The following is a 16100-nucleotide window of genomic DNA, read 5'->3' on the forward strand; positions in this document are numbered from 1 at the left end:
TCAGGCCCTGCCAGAGGGCCATGCTGCCCACACCCACTGCTGTCTGCATTCCCACGTGGGACCGTGAACCATGTCTGAGTCACTCTGAGGTGGAGCCCACGTCACCTCTTTAAAGTTTTCATTTTTGCTGATCGGATCTTTGCCTTCTGAGGCTCAGAAGCCAGGACGGTGGGCGCAGTGGAGCTCCTCAGCTCCAAGGGCTTCATTCAGAGAAGGTGGCTCTCATGCACCGCTCACCTTGGCCTGCAGGGAGCAGCGCAGTCACCGTGACAGGCACAGCCCCAAAGCTGCTCCTGAACCTCACTCTTCCTCCCTTGGCTCCCAAAGCCCAATGCAGCCTGTGGCCAACCCCGCAGAGGGTTGGCTGGTTCCCCCAACATCCTCCTCAGGGCCTCCCCAGTACCAGACAGGAGCAGGCAGGGGGGTGGGAGGGTGAGGTTGGCCTGGGACAGACTTAGCCCCTGCAAGCTGTGTCACAGTGGATCCTGAGTAGCGAGAACTTACCAATAAGGATGTTTCAGCAGACATTTTAAACAATGTCCTTTTTTTAAAAAATATATATATTTTATTGATTTTTTACAGAGAGGAAGGGAGAGGGATAGAGAGTTAGAAACATCAATGAGAGAGAAACATCGATCAGCTGCCTTCTGCACATCTCCTACTGGGGATGTGCCGCAACCCAGGTACATGCCCTTGACTGGAATCGAACCTGGGACCTTTCAGTTCGCAGGCCGACGCTCTATCCACTGAGCCAAACCGGTTTTGGCGCAATGTCCATTTTTAAAACTGAAATGAAAAGCATAGATTGTTGCTCTAGAGCAGCGGTTCTCAACCTGTGGGTCGCGACCCCTTTGGGGGTCGAACGACCCTTTCACAGGGGTCACCTAACACCATCGGAAAACACATATATAATTACATATTGTTTTTGTGATTAATCACTATGCTTTAATTATGTTCAATTTGTAACAATGAAAATACATCCTGCATATCAGATATTTACATTACGATTCATAACAGCAGCAAAGTTAGTTATGAAGTAGCAACGAAAATAATTTTATGGTTGGGGGTCACCACAACATGAACTGTATGAAAGGGTCGTGGCATTGGGAAGGTTGAGAACCACTGAGAGAGAGAGAGAGAGAGAGAGAGAGAGAGAGAGAGAGAGAGAGAGAGAGAGAAATGCTTCAGCAGGACCCCGAGGTCACCTTGTAGGCTAGAACCAAAAGTTAGATGATAGCAAGTGTTGGCGAGGATGTGGACAAATCCGAGCCCTCACACACTGCTGTCGGAATGGAAATGGTGCGGCCGCTCCTCAAATGACTAATATCAGTCACATAGGACCCTGCAAGCCACCACTCCGAGGTATACACCCAAGTGAGGCAGCCGGTCACAAAACGCCCATTGTGTATGGTCCCGTTCCCATGAAATGTCTGAAACAGCAGTGTGCAGATGGCTGGGTGGGGCAGGCAGCTAGATGGGGAAGATGGCACGGGGTTTCTTCTAGAAGCAATACAACGTTCTAAAAGTGACTGCTATGCCCGGGTTGCAGGCTCGATCCCCAGTGGGGGGCATGCAGGAGGCTGCCGATCCATGATTCTCTATCATTGATGTTTCTCTCTCCCTCTTCTCCCTTTCACTCTGAAATATATGTGTATACACACACACACACACACACACACACACACACATACATATACACACTAATAAAAGGGTAATATGCTTATTAGACTGGATAGACCTGACGTCATTCCAGGCATCCTTCCTGACAAAGCAAGGGCCCAACCTAGGGGAAGCTGCCAGGGGTCCTGGGTGCAAGGCCTACTCTTGCACAAATTTTCGTGCAACGGGTCTCTAGTTATTAATAACGAATTACAATGTTCGCTAATGACTGATTACTATAATAGTGTTGCATTCATTTCCCTTACGTGCTTTACACGCAGGCACACCATTTCTCTCCACTAATACTAGCAGCGAATATTTTAGCAGCGATTGCCATGTCATTAGTCTTGGACGGACTTGTTTGGTGTGTGCCGCAGGAAATGCTTCACTTTCGGAGAAAAAGAAAAATAGGTTTATTTGCGTGACGCTTATTAATTTGTGCAGTTATTCCGTGTCTGGTAATATAATGTTCAAGAAAAAACATTAATTTTTATTAAAATAGTCTATTTATGTTAACAATGACTCATTTATTTCAGCCCTTTGAATTCAGCATGTCTATCAAAATAAACCTACGTTTCTATGAAAATTAAAGCTTTTTTTTGTGGCCCACATAAACTCAAACCTTGTTTATTTGGCCCATGTTAGCCTTTGAATTTAACGTGCTTGCTGTATACTAAGCAGTGATGGATTTGATTCCTGGTCAGGGCACATTACCCAGGTTGTAGGTTCAGTCCCCGGCAGGGGCCTGTTTGGGAGGCAACCAATTGATGTTTCTCTCCCTCTCCCTCTCTGAAATTAATGAAGAAGAAAACAAAAAAAGGGCTCCCGGCCCAATCCCACCTGGACCAGAGGATTCGGTTGAGTTGTGTGTCATGTGCTTTTTATTTTATGTTTTTAATTTTATTTTTTAAATGTATTTTTATTGATTTCAGAGAGAAAGGGAGGGGGAGAGGGAGAGAGATATAGAAACACCAGTGATGAGAGAGGATGATGGATCGGCTGTCTCCTGCACGTTCCCTACTGGGGATCGAACCCGGGACCCTTCAGTCCACAGGCTGGCGCTCTTTCCACTGAGCCAAACCAGCCAGGGCTGTCATGTGATTTTGACAGATGATGGTTTGATGGAGTGAGCTCTACTTAAAGAATTTGTATTCATTCTCTGTTCTGAGTGATTTCTATCTAAACGTTCAGTGTCGAGAATCTCGTGTTTTGAAAGTACCCCAACCTCAGGTCGGCTCCCTCCCTGCCTTCTACTCTTCCTTCCTTTTTGTTGACTTTTTTGATTTGTCTTGTTTGTCTTGCTGAAATCCCGTCAGTCAGGAGCTCATGTGACTGTCTCTCCCTGTCCCTCCCCAGAGGAAGCGTCGAGGAGGGGCAGCAAATTCCAGACAAGCCCAGAAGCGAGCTCGGGAAGCAGCCCCCACCCCGGTGATGGCCTTGGAAACAGAACCCATAGAGCTCGTAGAAAGCGGTAAGCTCCCGGGACACTACCCACGGGGCGTTGGCATGGTGCAGCACGCGTGGGTGTGGGTGGCCAGCCCCGCCGCAGCCAGTCGGTGCCAGCACTGCCACCTACCAGCCATGGGGCCTCCCTTTCCTCCTCTGAAATGGGAATGGCACACCTGCTCCACAAGGTTGTCATGTGGCTGAAATGAGTCAATCAGGTGACCAAGCTGTACAGGTGGGCTTAGCGCAGTGTCGCTCTAGGACCACACAGTCTCAGACTCACCTGCCTTACAACTTGCTGCTGAAGGGAGTGGAGTTGCCCTTGGGTGCCCTAGGACCTCCACGGGTCTCCAACGGCCACTTAGCTTGGCTGGGCTGCCAGTCAACCTTCAGGGAGTGGCCCACCTTCACTATTTATTTATTTATTGATTTATTGATTTGATTTTTTTTTTTTTTTTTACAGAGAGGAAGGGAGAGGGATAGAGAGAAACATTGATCAGCTGCCTCCTGCACACCCCCAGTCCTTTTACCGGAATCGAACCTGGGATCCTTCAGTCCACAGGCCCAGGCCGATGCTCAATCCACTGAGCCAAACCGGTTAGGGCCCACCTTCACTATTTAAAAACCTGTCTCCAGTGTGCGTGGCCTTGTGAAGAACTCGGCTTTCCTCCTCCTTTTCATTAAGACAAAATTGTCCACGAAGGCAGGCGTGTGGCCAGGCTGCCTGCCCAGGGAAGTGCAGGTGGCAAACCATGACCCTGCACTCTGCAACACTAAGGCTGTTGTTGTAACTGTGACTAGAGCCCGCCATGGCGGCCGCCTCTGCCTCGGCCCTCACAGCCCCAGCTTCATCCGGAAGGACGTCTAGTCTAATGAGCATATTACGCTTTTATTATCATAGATGCCTGAGAACTGACTCTAAAGAGAAGCAGTTGGTCTGAGATACATTTTGTGGGCCCTCCAGAGCAGTAGGTCACTCAGAACCGTGAATCTCAAAGAGCCTGGAGCCTGAGGCCCTGGTCCACCCCGCCCACTGCCCCAAATCTGGCTACCTGGAATCTGCACCTGCCCTCCGTTAGGGGAGGCTGGTGCAGGGGCTGCTCCTTGGGTCTCCCAGGCGGCTGGGAGCAGGTGGTCGCGCCCCTGTGCAGGGCTGAGCACTAGCTGCCATGGGAGGGTCGCCTTATTTGTAAGAGTCCAAAATGGGGTCCACCGGCAAGAGAATGAATGGCTCTGTGAATTATGGTGTGTTAGTACGTGGATGATTTCAAAAAGAACAAGGTCATTTTGTACAAATTACATTGGACATCTCTGATACAGTGTGATTTTTATTCCTCTGAAACTTTTAACACAAGAAAATAAAACATTTTGAACATGCTAAATATGTTACAAGTCACTGCCCCCAAATTTAAACAAATGCTGTTTTTAAAAATTCTACCCTCATACTTTGTAAAGTTAATAACAGAGGAAAACGGGTATGTCTTTCAGCGTATAGGACTGGATTGTGCTCTGCCCTTCATGCGGACATACATGCCAGGAGATGCTGGACACCCGCTCTTTCCCATGTTGTCCCATGTTCATGTGGACACTTCAGTGGGCCCCAGGGCTCAAAGGCAAGCTGCAGGCCAGACCTGACCCATTTGGCTGTTGGGGTTCCAGGGCCCATTAAAACATTACTGATGGTCCTGGCCGGTTTGCTCAGTGGTTAGAGTGTCAGCTCCAGCACTGAAGGGGAGCAGCTTGATTTCCTGGTTGAGGGCACATACCTGGGTTGCAGATTCCATTCCTAGCCCTGGTTGGGGCGAGTGCAGGGTGCAACTGACTGATGTGTCTCTCCCACATTAATGTTCCTCTCTCTCACTCTCTCCCTCCCTCCCCCTCTCTCACTCACTCCCTCCCTCTCTCTCTCTCTCTAGCCCCCCTCCCTCTCTCTCTCTCCCCCCATTCCCTTCCATTCTCTAAAAAGCAATTGAAAAATTATCTTCAGGTGAGGATTAAAAATAATAGCCACTGAAGTGCTGAGCTAAGTATGACTTGAGGTCTGGGCAGGTGGCAGCCACCTGCTTCCCTGCTGTGGAGAGCAGAGGTTTCAGACTCATGCATCCCAAAGAGAAAGGCCCTGAGCCGCCCATGCCTGGTCCCTACCTGTCAGTCACTGCCTCTCCCCTGTGAGGGAGCAGGTGAGGGCACAGAGGTCAGGCTGGGCGGCGGTGTGAGGCCACGGGACGAGGTGCGTGAGCACAGACATCCCATCCCCGGTGGGGTGCTGGTAGAAGCCCTCTGCTGTCACTCAGCCAAGTGCTAGAAGGGCGTTCCTTGGCTGTCAGCCCTGCAGAGGGCTGGTCCTAACGCTCTGCCTGCTGTACTTCGGGGGTTGCTAAAAGCCCGAGCTCTGTTGTCATTAACGAAGCGAGAGTGTATGCTTTTTCCTTTCCTCCTAATGTTTGTTAAAATGCTTTGTTTTGAAGCTGGAGATGAAATAGTGGACCTCACCTGTGAGTCTTTGGAGCCCGTGGTCGTCGACCTGACGCACAACGACTCTGTAGTGGTAAGCCTTGCGCTGTTGTCGGGCCCTGGCAGCACGAGGTCTACAGGCCTTGGCCACCGGTTAGGTTTATGCGGAAGAAACTCAGTGATGTCCCAACATAGATGTTTCAGGGAAGTTGCTTGTGGCTTTGTTGCGTGTGGAGGGAAAACCTGTGTGCCCCTGACCTTCCCTCAGTGGCACAAAAGCCCTTGGGGGCAAGCTCCGAGAGGCCCTCTCTCCTTAGTCCCTGACTCTACACTGTACCAGCTATGTGACCCCAAGTGAGTGACTGAGCCTCGTTCACTTTGTTCGTAGAGTGGGACCTGTCGTCTGGAGCAGTAGGGTGTTGTGAGGACTAAGAGATGCTGGCCTTGAGTGCCTGGCACCTGGGGTGGTGCCCACAAATACCAGTGTATACCTCCCGGCTGGTGAGCAGGAATCCTTTCTTGGTTCTCAGAGAAGCTGGCTTGGAGGATTTGGGTACCTGGAATTGCCACCTGGTGCCTTGGTTGTGTGTGACTCCAGGGACGGGTTAGCCTGGGAGGCTGCTGGTGTCCCCTTCCTGTGGCATCAGGTCTGGACTCTGTGGCCCTTGAGGGAAGAGACCTGGGATGGTGAGACGCATGGGGGTCTGGTCAGCGTCCTGGGCGGCTTGTCTCTCCAGGACACCTCTTTAGCACCTTTGGTTACAGGGAGCCTACCATCTACACCAGTGATGGTGAACCTATGACACGCATGTCAGAGGTGACACGTGAACTCATTTTTTTGGTTGATTTTTCTTTGTTAAATGGCATTTAAATGTATAAAATAAATATCAAAAATATACATCTTTGTTTTACTATGGTTGCAAATATCAAAAAATTACTACGTTACACGGCACCAGAGTTAAGTTAGGGTTTTTCAAAATGCTGGCACGCCGCCCTAGCTGGTTTGGCTCAGTGGATAGAGCGTCGGCCTGCAGACTGAAGGGTCCCGGGTTCGATTCCAGTCAAGGGCACATACCCGGATTGCGGGCTCTATCCTCAGTAGGGGGCGTGTGGGAGGGAGCCGATCAGTGATTCCCTCTCATCATTGATGTTTCTTTCTCCCTCTCTCTCTGAAATCAGTACAAACATATTTTTAAAAAAGAAAAGAAAATGGTGTGGAGTTTTTCTGTTTGTTTTTAATCCTCATCCAATGTTATGCTTACTGATTTGAGGGGGGAGAGGGAGGGAGAGAGAACATCAATTGATTGCCTTCCCTACATTTCCTGACTGGGAATCCAACCAGCAACCTTTCCGTATACAAAACGATGCTACAATCAACTGAGCCACACTGGCCTCGGCAAAAAATGGTGTTTTAAAGTTCTGTTTTATTTTTTATCTAAGTGAAAATGGTGACATTCTTTTCTCATTCCAAATCTGAAAGAATCCTTTCAAAGTCTCACCATTAATAAGACCTCTTGTTGGGTATTTGTTTGTTTGTTTATACCCATTATCAGATCGGAGGTATTCATCGGTTTCCTGTAGGCTGCAGGTTTCATCTGGGGATTCAGTGCTGCATTTTAATTTTAACAACTCCGTCTAATGATATTTTTTCTCCCTTTCATACATTGAAGTGGAGAATTAACATTGGTTTCTAGTCTTAAACCGGTTCAACATTGTGGTCATGAAATTATCATTTTGAATATTGATAGATTCAGTTTGCTAATGTTTTATACTGTTATTTTTGCAACTATTTTTAAGATTGGCTTGTAATTTTTCTTTTATACACATTGCTTATAGAGTTCCGGTATCACAATATTGGTAACTCTATAAAGTGAGTTAGCCCCCCCCCTTTTTTGTCTGTTCTCCAGAAGACTTTGCCCAGTGGAATTATTTCTTTGCTGAATGTTTGATAGAACTCTACAGTGATAATACCTAACCCTAAGTTATGAGTTTGGGTAATTATTTTTTAGGAATTTGTCAATTTTACCTAAAATTTTCACTTTTATTTGCATTCGTAATGTCTTATTTCTGTGGGATCTGTAGAGATGTCTCTTTTTCATTTCTGATACTAGCTGTGTTTTCTGTCTTTTTAGATTAGTATCACCAGAGCTTAATTAGATCTTTCAGAGAACCAACTTTTAGCTTTATGGACCCTTTCTCTTGTAAGTTTGTTTTTATTCATTGATTTTTTTTTTTTAGTTTATTTTGCTGTTTTTCTAAGCTAATAATTTTGATTGTTTCTTTTCCGGTAAATGCATTTAAGATAATATTTTCTTTAGCTGTATCCTACAGCTTTTGTTATTGGTATCTTACATTCAGTTTAGTGTATTTTTCAAATTTGTATTTTTTAACTTCCAAATTAAATACAAAAAATTTGTATTTTTTAACTTCCCTCTCTTTTGTTTTTATTACTCATTCTTTACATGACTGGTCCGCAGAGACGTCCTGCCTGTCGGCCCTTGGCCATTGACTGAGACTCTGCCGCCGCCCGCGTGGGCACTGCACTGACTGGCCACAGCTCCTGCGGGTCCTGGCTTTGCTGGGAGGCTTTCCCAAGGACGCTGCAGGGTCTCGGGAGATTGCTGGGCTGTTTTTGTTGTTGTTGTTTTCTCATCTAGATTATCATATTCCCTTTACTTTGGACCTAATACCTTTTTCTTGATAGCTCTTTATTTTAAGATGTGTCCTATCTTGTTTGTTGTTTTCAGTGGGAAGATGGGTGAACACTAGCCTTTGCTTATTGACACCCCTCCCGTGTGCTTCCCTCCTCTGCTTTCCTCCTGGCTCCCCCAGCATGCACTGGGCCAGGTCTGCTCTGGCCACCGTGGTCCAGGCTAGAAAGAGACTGGTTCATTGAAAGCCCGCTTGGTTTCCCGGAATCTTCATGTGGTCTTTTCCTGGGCGCAGATGAGTCGCGCTGTCTGTACCCCACCTGGCTTTTCGTTTATGAGACTATTGAGAGGATCTGCTTCCCCATGGCTCCTGCGGGCTGGGACAGAGCCCTGTCCATCTGTCTAGGAGTAGAGGGCTGCGAGGGACACAGTGAAAGCGAGTGAACCTGAGTCCTGGTGAAGAAAGAAGCAGCCAGGCATCAGGGACACCGTCGCACACAGGGACACGTTGCCTGGCTGCTCTGCAGTTCTCCTGGCGCTGCCACAGGAACAGCATCTGTCATCGCACCGTGTCTGTCACTGCGGGGGGCGGGAGGGTGCAATTGCTGGGTGGAAAGAGCACCTTTGGTGGCCTTGGGTGATGGTTGGGTATGGCCGTGTTCTCCAGTGGGACCAGGTCGTCTAAAGCAGGTAACTCTGAGCTCTGGGTTGGGGAGCAGCATCCTTAGTATTTCCGGGGTCAGCTGGTTCAGAGGACCCCAGTGGTCCTGCCATGCTGCCCTGCCCTGTTGTTCACCCAGGATATTGCTTCAGCCCTAGGAGGCCCCTGGGATGCTAGGCATTTGTCTCCTAAGAGAAGGTCTTGTCTTCCACTCACCAGGAGCCTGTGACGGTGTCGGCCCTCACAGGTGTTCTGAGGCTCACCTATGCTTCAGAAGCTTGGGATGCCTGGGTCAGTGTGCCCGGGGGGAAAGCGCCAGGTGTCTCCATCCTGAACGCTCTGGCCTGTGGCTAGTCTGTGGCACGGAGAGAAGCCAGGCTGCTGGTCTGGACCAGCTCCCTTACTTCTGCCTGCTGTTGAGGCCGGGAGACTGAATGGCTGTTGTTTAAGTTTGGTATTTGTCTTTTTTGTTGCTTTTTAAATTATGACAGCTACTTTGTGTGGGGTTTTTTTTGTGTGTTTTGTGTGGGTTTTTTTTATTAATTTTAGAGAGGAAGGGAGAGAGAGAAACATCGATGAGAGAGAATCATTCATCTGCTGCCTCCTGTACAGCCCCTACTGGGGATCAAACCTGGTACCCTTCAGTTCGCAAGCCAATGCCCTAACCACTGAGCCAAACCAGTGAGGGCTGTTTGGTTTTTTATTGATTGATTTTAGAGAGAGAAACGTCTGTTTGTTCCAGTTATTTATCAATTCATTGACTGATTCTTGTACCCTGACTGGGGATCGAACCCTCAACCTTGACACTCTAACCAACTGAGCTACCTGGCCAGGGCAAGTGGTGTTTGTTCCGTAAAGGCCTCTCGGCCATAGGACAGGCTCCAGAGCTTTGCTGTCCCTGTCCCGTAGCTTTGCTCCTCCAGCTCACATGTCTGAAGCCCGTGCCCTTCCCCGGCCTGTCCCCTGCCCTGCAAGCATGTGCTCCCGGAGGAGGGCACCCAGAGTGGGCAGTCCCGCCTCCAGGGTTCCGGAAGGATGTGGTGCAGCCGCTGGGTGGAAGAAGGTAGGAGGTAGCAGGGGCGCAGGGAGGGCGTGGCGCCGCGAGGCCAGGCTGGGGTACCATCCTTTTCTGCCCCCTCTCTGAGCTGTTTTCCTGTTGAAAACGGGGACAGTCTGTCACCCGGAGAGGGAGGCTCTCTGGTCGTTAAGTGTGGAGGCCCTGCTGTGTGCCAGGTCTGTGGGGACCAATTCCCCGCACACTGCCGGGAGCCGGGGCATCCTGTCCCTCCCCGTGCACTCACCCCGATGGTGGTCCTCCTGTGGCCTCTTCTAGACTCATGGGGACAGTACCTCTGCCAGCCACCCTGTGTCCCAGGAAATGTGGCCCCGTAGTGAGGGCTATCTCCCAGTTTGGTCGTCACTCTGAAGCCTCCTGGGGGAGGGTTTCCAAAGCCCCACATGTGGGCTTCATGCTGCTGCTTCCTGGGATGGATGGCTGTGCCGGTCAGGGGTCAGGCTAGAACCCCGAGTCCACTCCTGTTGTCTCAAAGCAGAGAAGGGTTTATTTGTGGGAGCAGGCGCTTCACGTGAAACGGCTGGAGGAGCAGGTCTCCAGAAATAACTCCAGCATCTCAGCCTGGAACCCTGCGTGGGAGCTGCCAGCCAGGTCCGTGAGGAGAGGCCGCAGGGCTGTCCCGAAGGAAGTCGCCCAGCCCATGGCGCTGGGGGAGTGGGTCTGCTGCTGTCCCGCAGACTCGTGGCTGGCCCTGAGGGTTGTGAGCTGGCTGGAAACCGTCGGTGCAGAACGGTCTGGATGTCAGGCTGAGCCTTCAGGCAGGGGCTCGTCCAGGTCTCGGTCACGTTCCCTGGGTCCAGTGGGTCTTTGGTGTGTGCACGTGCATCAGTCCCCTCGCCTGCTTGCTTTTGTCTGGGAGTTCCTTCTTTTCACAGTGTGTTAGGCACCGCACACCCTTATCCGTAATGTCCCCGTCCTTGGCAGTGGCCACGTGGAGTCAGAGTTGTCGTTGGCGAGCGTGTGGAGCTAGTCCTGGGCTCCATGTCCCTGGTGCCCAGCGGCCGTAGCCTTGTCTCCCTTAGTCCTCACAACACCGCTCAGGGTAAAGTCACTTCCTGGGTCACGTGGCCAGCAGCTCCCCCAGATTTCCTGCGGCAGCTGCAGGGGGGCAGACCCCAGGGCAGGGTGCTGGTCCCCTGGGGATTTTGCATTTCAAATAAATGCTTCGAAGTGATCATTTGTGCATTCAGACAACACAATGTTTTATGTCAAACTGATTGTGTCTTTCTCTTTTCTCTCCTTTTTAAAAGATCGTTGATGGTGAGTGGTTTCCTTTTTTCGTTGGGTTGGATGGACAGCTGACACGGCCAGTGGGAGGGCACCTGCAAGGATGCTGCGTTCGGATTGGCTGCTCGCCTGGGCCAGGCCCACAGCTCGGCACTTGCCATCATAGCAGGGATGGGCTTCTCCTGGCAAGACAGGGGGTGGCCTCCTCGGGCTGGGCAGGACCTCCTGGGTGTGGCAGCAGAGTCTCTGGGGTCTGAGACTGGCCTTTCCCTGGCCAGAAGGCAGGTGGTGGGTGGTGGGCGGTGGGCGGTGGGCGGGAGGCCCCTATCCTGAGTGCGGGGCCCCTGTCTTAGAAAGGAGGCGGCCCAGGAGGAACACTAGGAGGCAGCGCCAGGACCACGCTGACAGCTGTGTGGTGAGCAGCGATGACGAGGAGCTGAGCAGGGACAGGGACGTGTATGTGACCACGCACACTCCCAGAAACTCCAGGGAAGAGACATCGCCGGGGCTCAGGTACCTGCATGCCCACCCGCTCACTGCTGCTGCCATCTTGGGGCCAGGCTCTCACACCAGGAAGCCTCTGGGACCTGGAGTGGGATCCTCACCCCCTCCGTTTCCCAGTGTGCTGTCGGGGGAGGATTGTTGGAAACACTGGGCCTTCAGCCAGTGCTCTGAGCCGGTGGCCCAGCAGAGCTGTTGAACACCTGCCTGGCGGCTGCCTGGAGATAACACTATTGAGACCAGGGCCCAGCTGTTCCACCATGACCAGGGCTTGCCGGGCACCAGCAGGCCGGGGTGCTAGGTGCAGGCCCTACCCCAGGCAGGGGGTGAAGGGGCAGAGGGGGTGTGGGGTGGACACGGTGACTCAGGTTGTCTGCACCTTCTCCTCTCCCCTTTTCTTGTGGCCCCATTAACCCCTTGGGGTGGCCAGTCCTCCTGTGAGTCCCGGGCCCTCACTAAGGCAGGGTCAGAGGAGGCTCTTGGAGGGAAAGTCTGCACACAGGATGTCCCCTGGCGCGAAGAATCCGATGTTGGCGTTTGCTTGGCACTGACATGAGGCACTGTGTTCTAGGCCCTCTGGCACGGTCAGTTGTCCGATCTGCATGGATGGATACTCAGAGGTAAGCACACCAGCTGTGACCTCCTGCTCAGCTTCCATACTTCAGTGAGAGAGATGAGCGAGGACCCTCCCATTAGGTGGGATTTGAAGTCTTCCTTCAGTCCTACCTGGACTGGCACATGGCTCGTCATACATGTGAGTGCAGGGAGAATGTGCCAATGTGTGGGCCTACAGCCTTCCACTCTGGCCCCTGTGTTCCTGCGCCGCCTGTGCAGCTGAGGCAGTCTGTGTTTTCCCTGTCCTGGCCCAGGCAGAAGGCCCCGTGTTCACTGTGGCCCCTGAGCCTGCGCACGGCCCCACCTGTGCCCACACAGCAACCCTGACCTTTCCAGGCCTGTGGGTTCTGGTGCCCGGGTCCCCCTTGGGCTGCTGCCGGGAGCCTGGCTGCCAGGTGTCCAAAGTTCTGCAGCCCATTGCCCTGCCCCCCTGTGCCTGCTCTTCCCTCGCCCATCACTGCCCAGGTGGTGGCAGTGGGACTCCCTGGGAGCTGCTGCTCTGGGACAGACACACGTGAAGGTGTTCCTTTTTGTTTTCTAGATTGTGCAGAATGGGCGTGTCATTGTCTCTACAGAGTGTGGCCACGTCTTCTGCAGCCAGTGCCTCCGAGATTCCCTCAAGAACGCGAACACTTGCCCGACCTGCAGGAAGAAGATGAGCCACAAACGCTATCACCCCATTTACATCTGATGCGCTGCGAGCTGCCTCGGAGAAGGACGGACAGTGACATCCCCGCGGGCTCATGCGGCCTTCGTGGGTTCTCTGCCTCCAATTTCCTGAGCTCAAAAGACTTTTAAACCAAGGCCTGATATGTAGACTGCTCCTTCTTTCCAGCCCTCTGAGGTCCTCTCGTTACCTCCAGCTTGATGCCTCAGCCAGAGCCACAGCCCTGCCGGCCGGGTGCGGCCTGCTCCCCTGGCAGCCTGGTTCCAGGGCAGGCGAGGAGCTGAGCGCCTTCGAGTTGAGAAGCAGGTTCCAGCCTCTCCGGGACTGCACGTTTGCCAAGAAGCTCCCCCGCGCAGGAGGTGTGCGCAGCTTCCCCCACAGTGTTGTTGGGGAGCCAGCCCTGGTCAGGGCGTGAGCCAGTCCACCCAGCTCCTGCGGGCATGCTACCTCACCCGGCCTCTGCCCGCACAGTGACCGAGCCGACAGCCCCGGAGGACCAACCACTGGGCTCCTTCCCGACCTTAGCAGTGACAGGCAGGGATTTCTGCAGGGCCATGCCCAGGCCTCTGAGGATGAAACGTGCAATAAAGCCCATCCACCGCCGCCTCCTCGCAGCCCAGGAGACGCAGCACCGTGAGTGTCCCTTAGGCCCCGCCCTGTTCTGTCACCCCGTTCTCAGGAACTGACCAGGCCCCAGAATTCCCCTCCTGGCGCGGGCCAGGCACAGTACACAGGGCAGGCCTGTACTCGGTGTCCACTCCTTTCTGATAAAATCCGTCCTCGTCACCATATGCCCGCTGGTCCTCAGTCCCCGCTGCCCACGGTCTCCTCAAGTATGGACACCGGAAGGCGGTGCAGTATTTGTGGCCTTATCAGCCCATGTCCAGCTGTTGCCCAAGCCGCAGCCACCCCGTGTCTCAGAGCGTGGCCCACCTGACGAGCTGGGTCCTGCCTTGGCCTTCTCACCACCCCACCAACCCACCATTTCAGAAGCTGGTCCTCTGGCCATCTGGACTGTGGCCCTCTGCAGTTCTGGTTGGCAAAGTTTGGTAGCCTCTCCTCACCAAGGGGCAGATAACACCCCCTGCCCACTCTGCAGGCGTAGGAGCCTCTGGTTTCCAGGTGGCAGCACTGCTCCTAATGCACAGGGCTGAGGGGTGACGGGAGTGCCAGCCTGCCCAACCTCCCCACAGGCCTCAAGCCAGACAGCAGCCTCTGCATGTGGAGCATCAGCCGGGGGCAAGGCCCTAGCTTTGCAGCAATAACTGGCCTTCAGTTCCCTGGAAGGAGCAGGGACTTGGCACAGTTCACTTTAACGGGGCTGAAGGAGTGTCCCTCTTCTGTGAAAGTTTTATTCTTCATTCTGCCTTTGTAGCTGTTTGGCTCACTTCCAATTAGTCAGTTTGAATGAAAGGAATAATGTTCTACTTGGAGGTGAGGAGGCAGGACATGGTTCCCACGGGGGCTGTGCCGTGTCTGCCCTCCGACTGGACGTGGTTGCCATCGCGTTTCTTCCGGGCTGCATGGGAGCGTCTCCTGTGACCTGACATTACAGCCTCCAGGAGCCGGGATGACCACGCAGCCCAAGCCCTGCTTTACATTTTAGGACAAACGATTGATCATGAAAGCTGTGCTTCTACATTAAATTGTGGGGGTGTTAAGTTTCTACTGTCAGAAACTACAAAATAGGAAAAGGTCGATATGAAAACCCCTCCTTCTCAGTGTACATAATCCAAATCTTTCTTTGTTACGTTTTAAACTTTACCCATAATGTCAGTCTGTTTCGGACCTCTGCTGGTGTTACAGATGGAAATAAAACCAGGAATTTGAACCAGGTAGCTTCTTGTGCATTCCTTTGCTCTTTGGGACCAATTCTCCTTTTGCCCAAGGTGTGTGATTTGCACCTGTGTGTGCGAGGAAGTTGCTTGTCTGGCTGCACAGTCCAACCCTGGACCCTAGTCGAGCCGACGCTTTAGCCCAGAAGTGGGGTCAGGCTCGCTGCAGTTTGGCCAGTGGGCATGCAGACACGCAACTTGCCCTCCATGTGGGTGTGATGTGCCGATTTGATTTTTTAAAAAATACTTGAGAACTGTTCACAGGTTTTTTTGTGTTTTTTTTTTAATATATGCCATTTATTTCTTTACAGAGAGGAAGGGAGAGGGATAGAAAGTTAGAAACATTGAGGAGAGAGAAACATCGACCAGCTGCCTCATGCACACCCCCCACTGGGGATGTGCCCGCAACCAAGGTACATGCCCTTGACTGGAATCGAACCTGGGACCCCTCAGTCCACAGGCCGACGCTCTATCCACTGAGCCAAACCGGCCAGGGCAAGAACTGTTCACAGTTTTTAAAATCAGTTCTGTTAAGTTACAGGTTTCAGAGGATTCATACATCTCGTCTCTTTACAAGTTTTTGGCATAAAAGGTTTCATAAAATATAGTTAATCTCTACAGCATCTTTTTATCACTAATGTTAATTTATGCCTTTTATTTTTAATCCTCACCCAAGGATATTTTTTCCATTGATTTTTGAGAAAGCGTGAAAGGGAAGAGGTGGGGGGGGGGGGGCGTGGCGGGGAGAGATTGACTGGTTGCCTCCTACACGCACCCCAACTGGGGGGCTGGGATGCAAACCTGCAACCGAAGTACATGCCCTTGACCAGCAATCAAACCTGCAACCCTTCTGTCCTGGGGCTGGCACTGAAACCACTGAGCAACTGACCAGGGCTTCTTTTATTTGTAACTAGAAGCCCGATGCATGAAAATTCACACACTGGAGGAGGGAGTCCCTCAGCCTGGCCTGCCCCCTCTCACAGTCTGGGAGCCCTCAGGGGCAGGAGGCAACCCGGTGATCAGGGGAAGGTGGTGCCTCATCACACCTCTGCTGCTGCCACTGCCGGCAGTGTAAGCCTCGGTGGCACTAGTTACCTGAGCCTTGGGCGGCCCTGGGCCGCTGCGGGGCTGAGGGAACTGGGGAGACTCAAGAGGCAGGCACGCAGAGTGGCTGGGCCCACCTGGGGGCAGGCCTGGCCTTGCAGTGTGCCTGCCGCCCTGGCAGGGCTAAGGGGACTGGGCGCCGCTATCTTTGAGGCATGACGGTCAGTTAGCATATTCCCTCCTTATTGGCTGTGGGCATCGCCAT

General features: G+C 52.3%; 1 protein-coding gene across 10 annotated transcripts in view; it reads left to right on the forward strand.

The window, feature by feature from the left end:
• RNF4 (ring finger protein 4) overlaps positions 1 to 14794 on the forward strand; it is a 30239-nt gene extending 15445 nt beyond the window's left edge. For 4 of the 10 annotated variants that reach the window (XM_036326967.1, XM_036326966.1, XM_036326968.1 and 1 more), the window contains 5 exons: positions 3016 to 3130; positions 5574 to 5653; positions 11197 to 11206; positions 11527 to 11686; positions 12865 to 14794. In XM_036326967.1, coding sequence (XP_036182860.1) covers positions 3016 to 3130; positions 5574 to 5653; positions 11197 to 11206; positions 11527 to 11686; positions 12865 to 13087 — 588 coding nt within the window. In that variant the 3' untranslated portion in view covers positions 13088 to 14794. The other 6 variants (XR_004970738.1, XR_004970736.1, XM_036326979.1 and 3 more) reach the window with 6 other exon arrangements.
• The last annotated feature ends 1306 nt before the right edge of the window (positions 14795 to 16100 follow it).

The sequence above is a fragment of the Myotis myotis genome, unplaced genomic scaffold (assembly GCF_014108235.1).
Source record: "Myotis myotis isolate mMyoMyo1 unplaced genomic scaffold, mMyoMyo1.p scaffold_m19_p_1, whole genome shotgun sequence".
NCBI lineage: Eukaryota > Metazoa > Chordata > Mammalia > Chiroptera > Vespertilionidae > Myotis > Myotis myotis.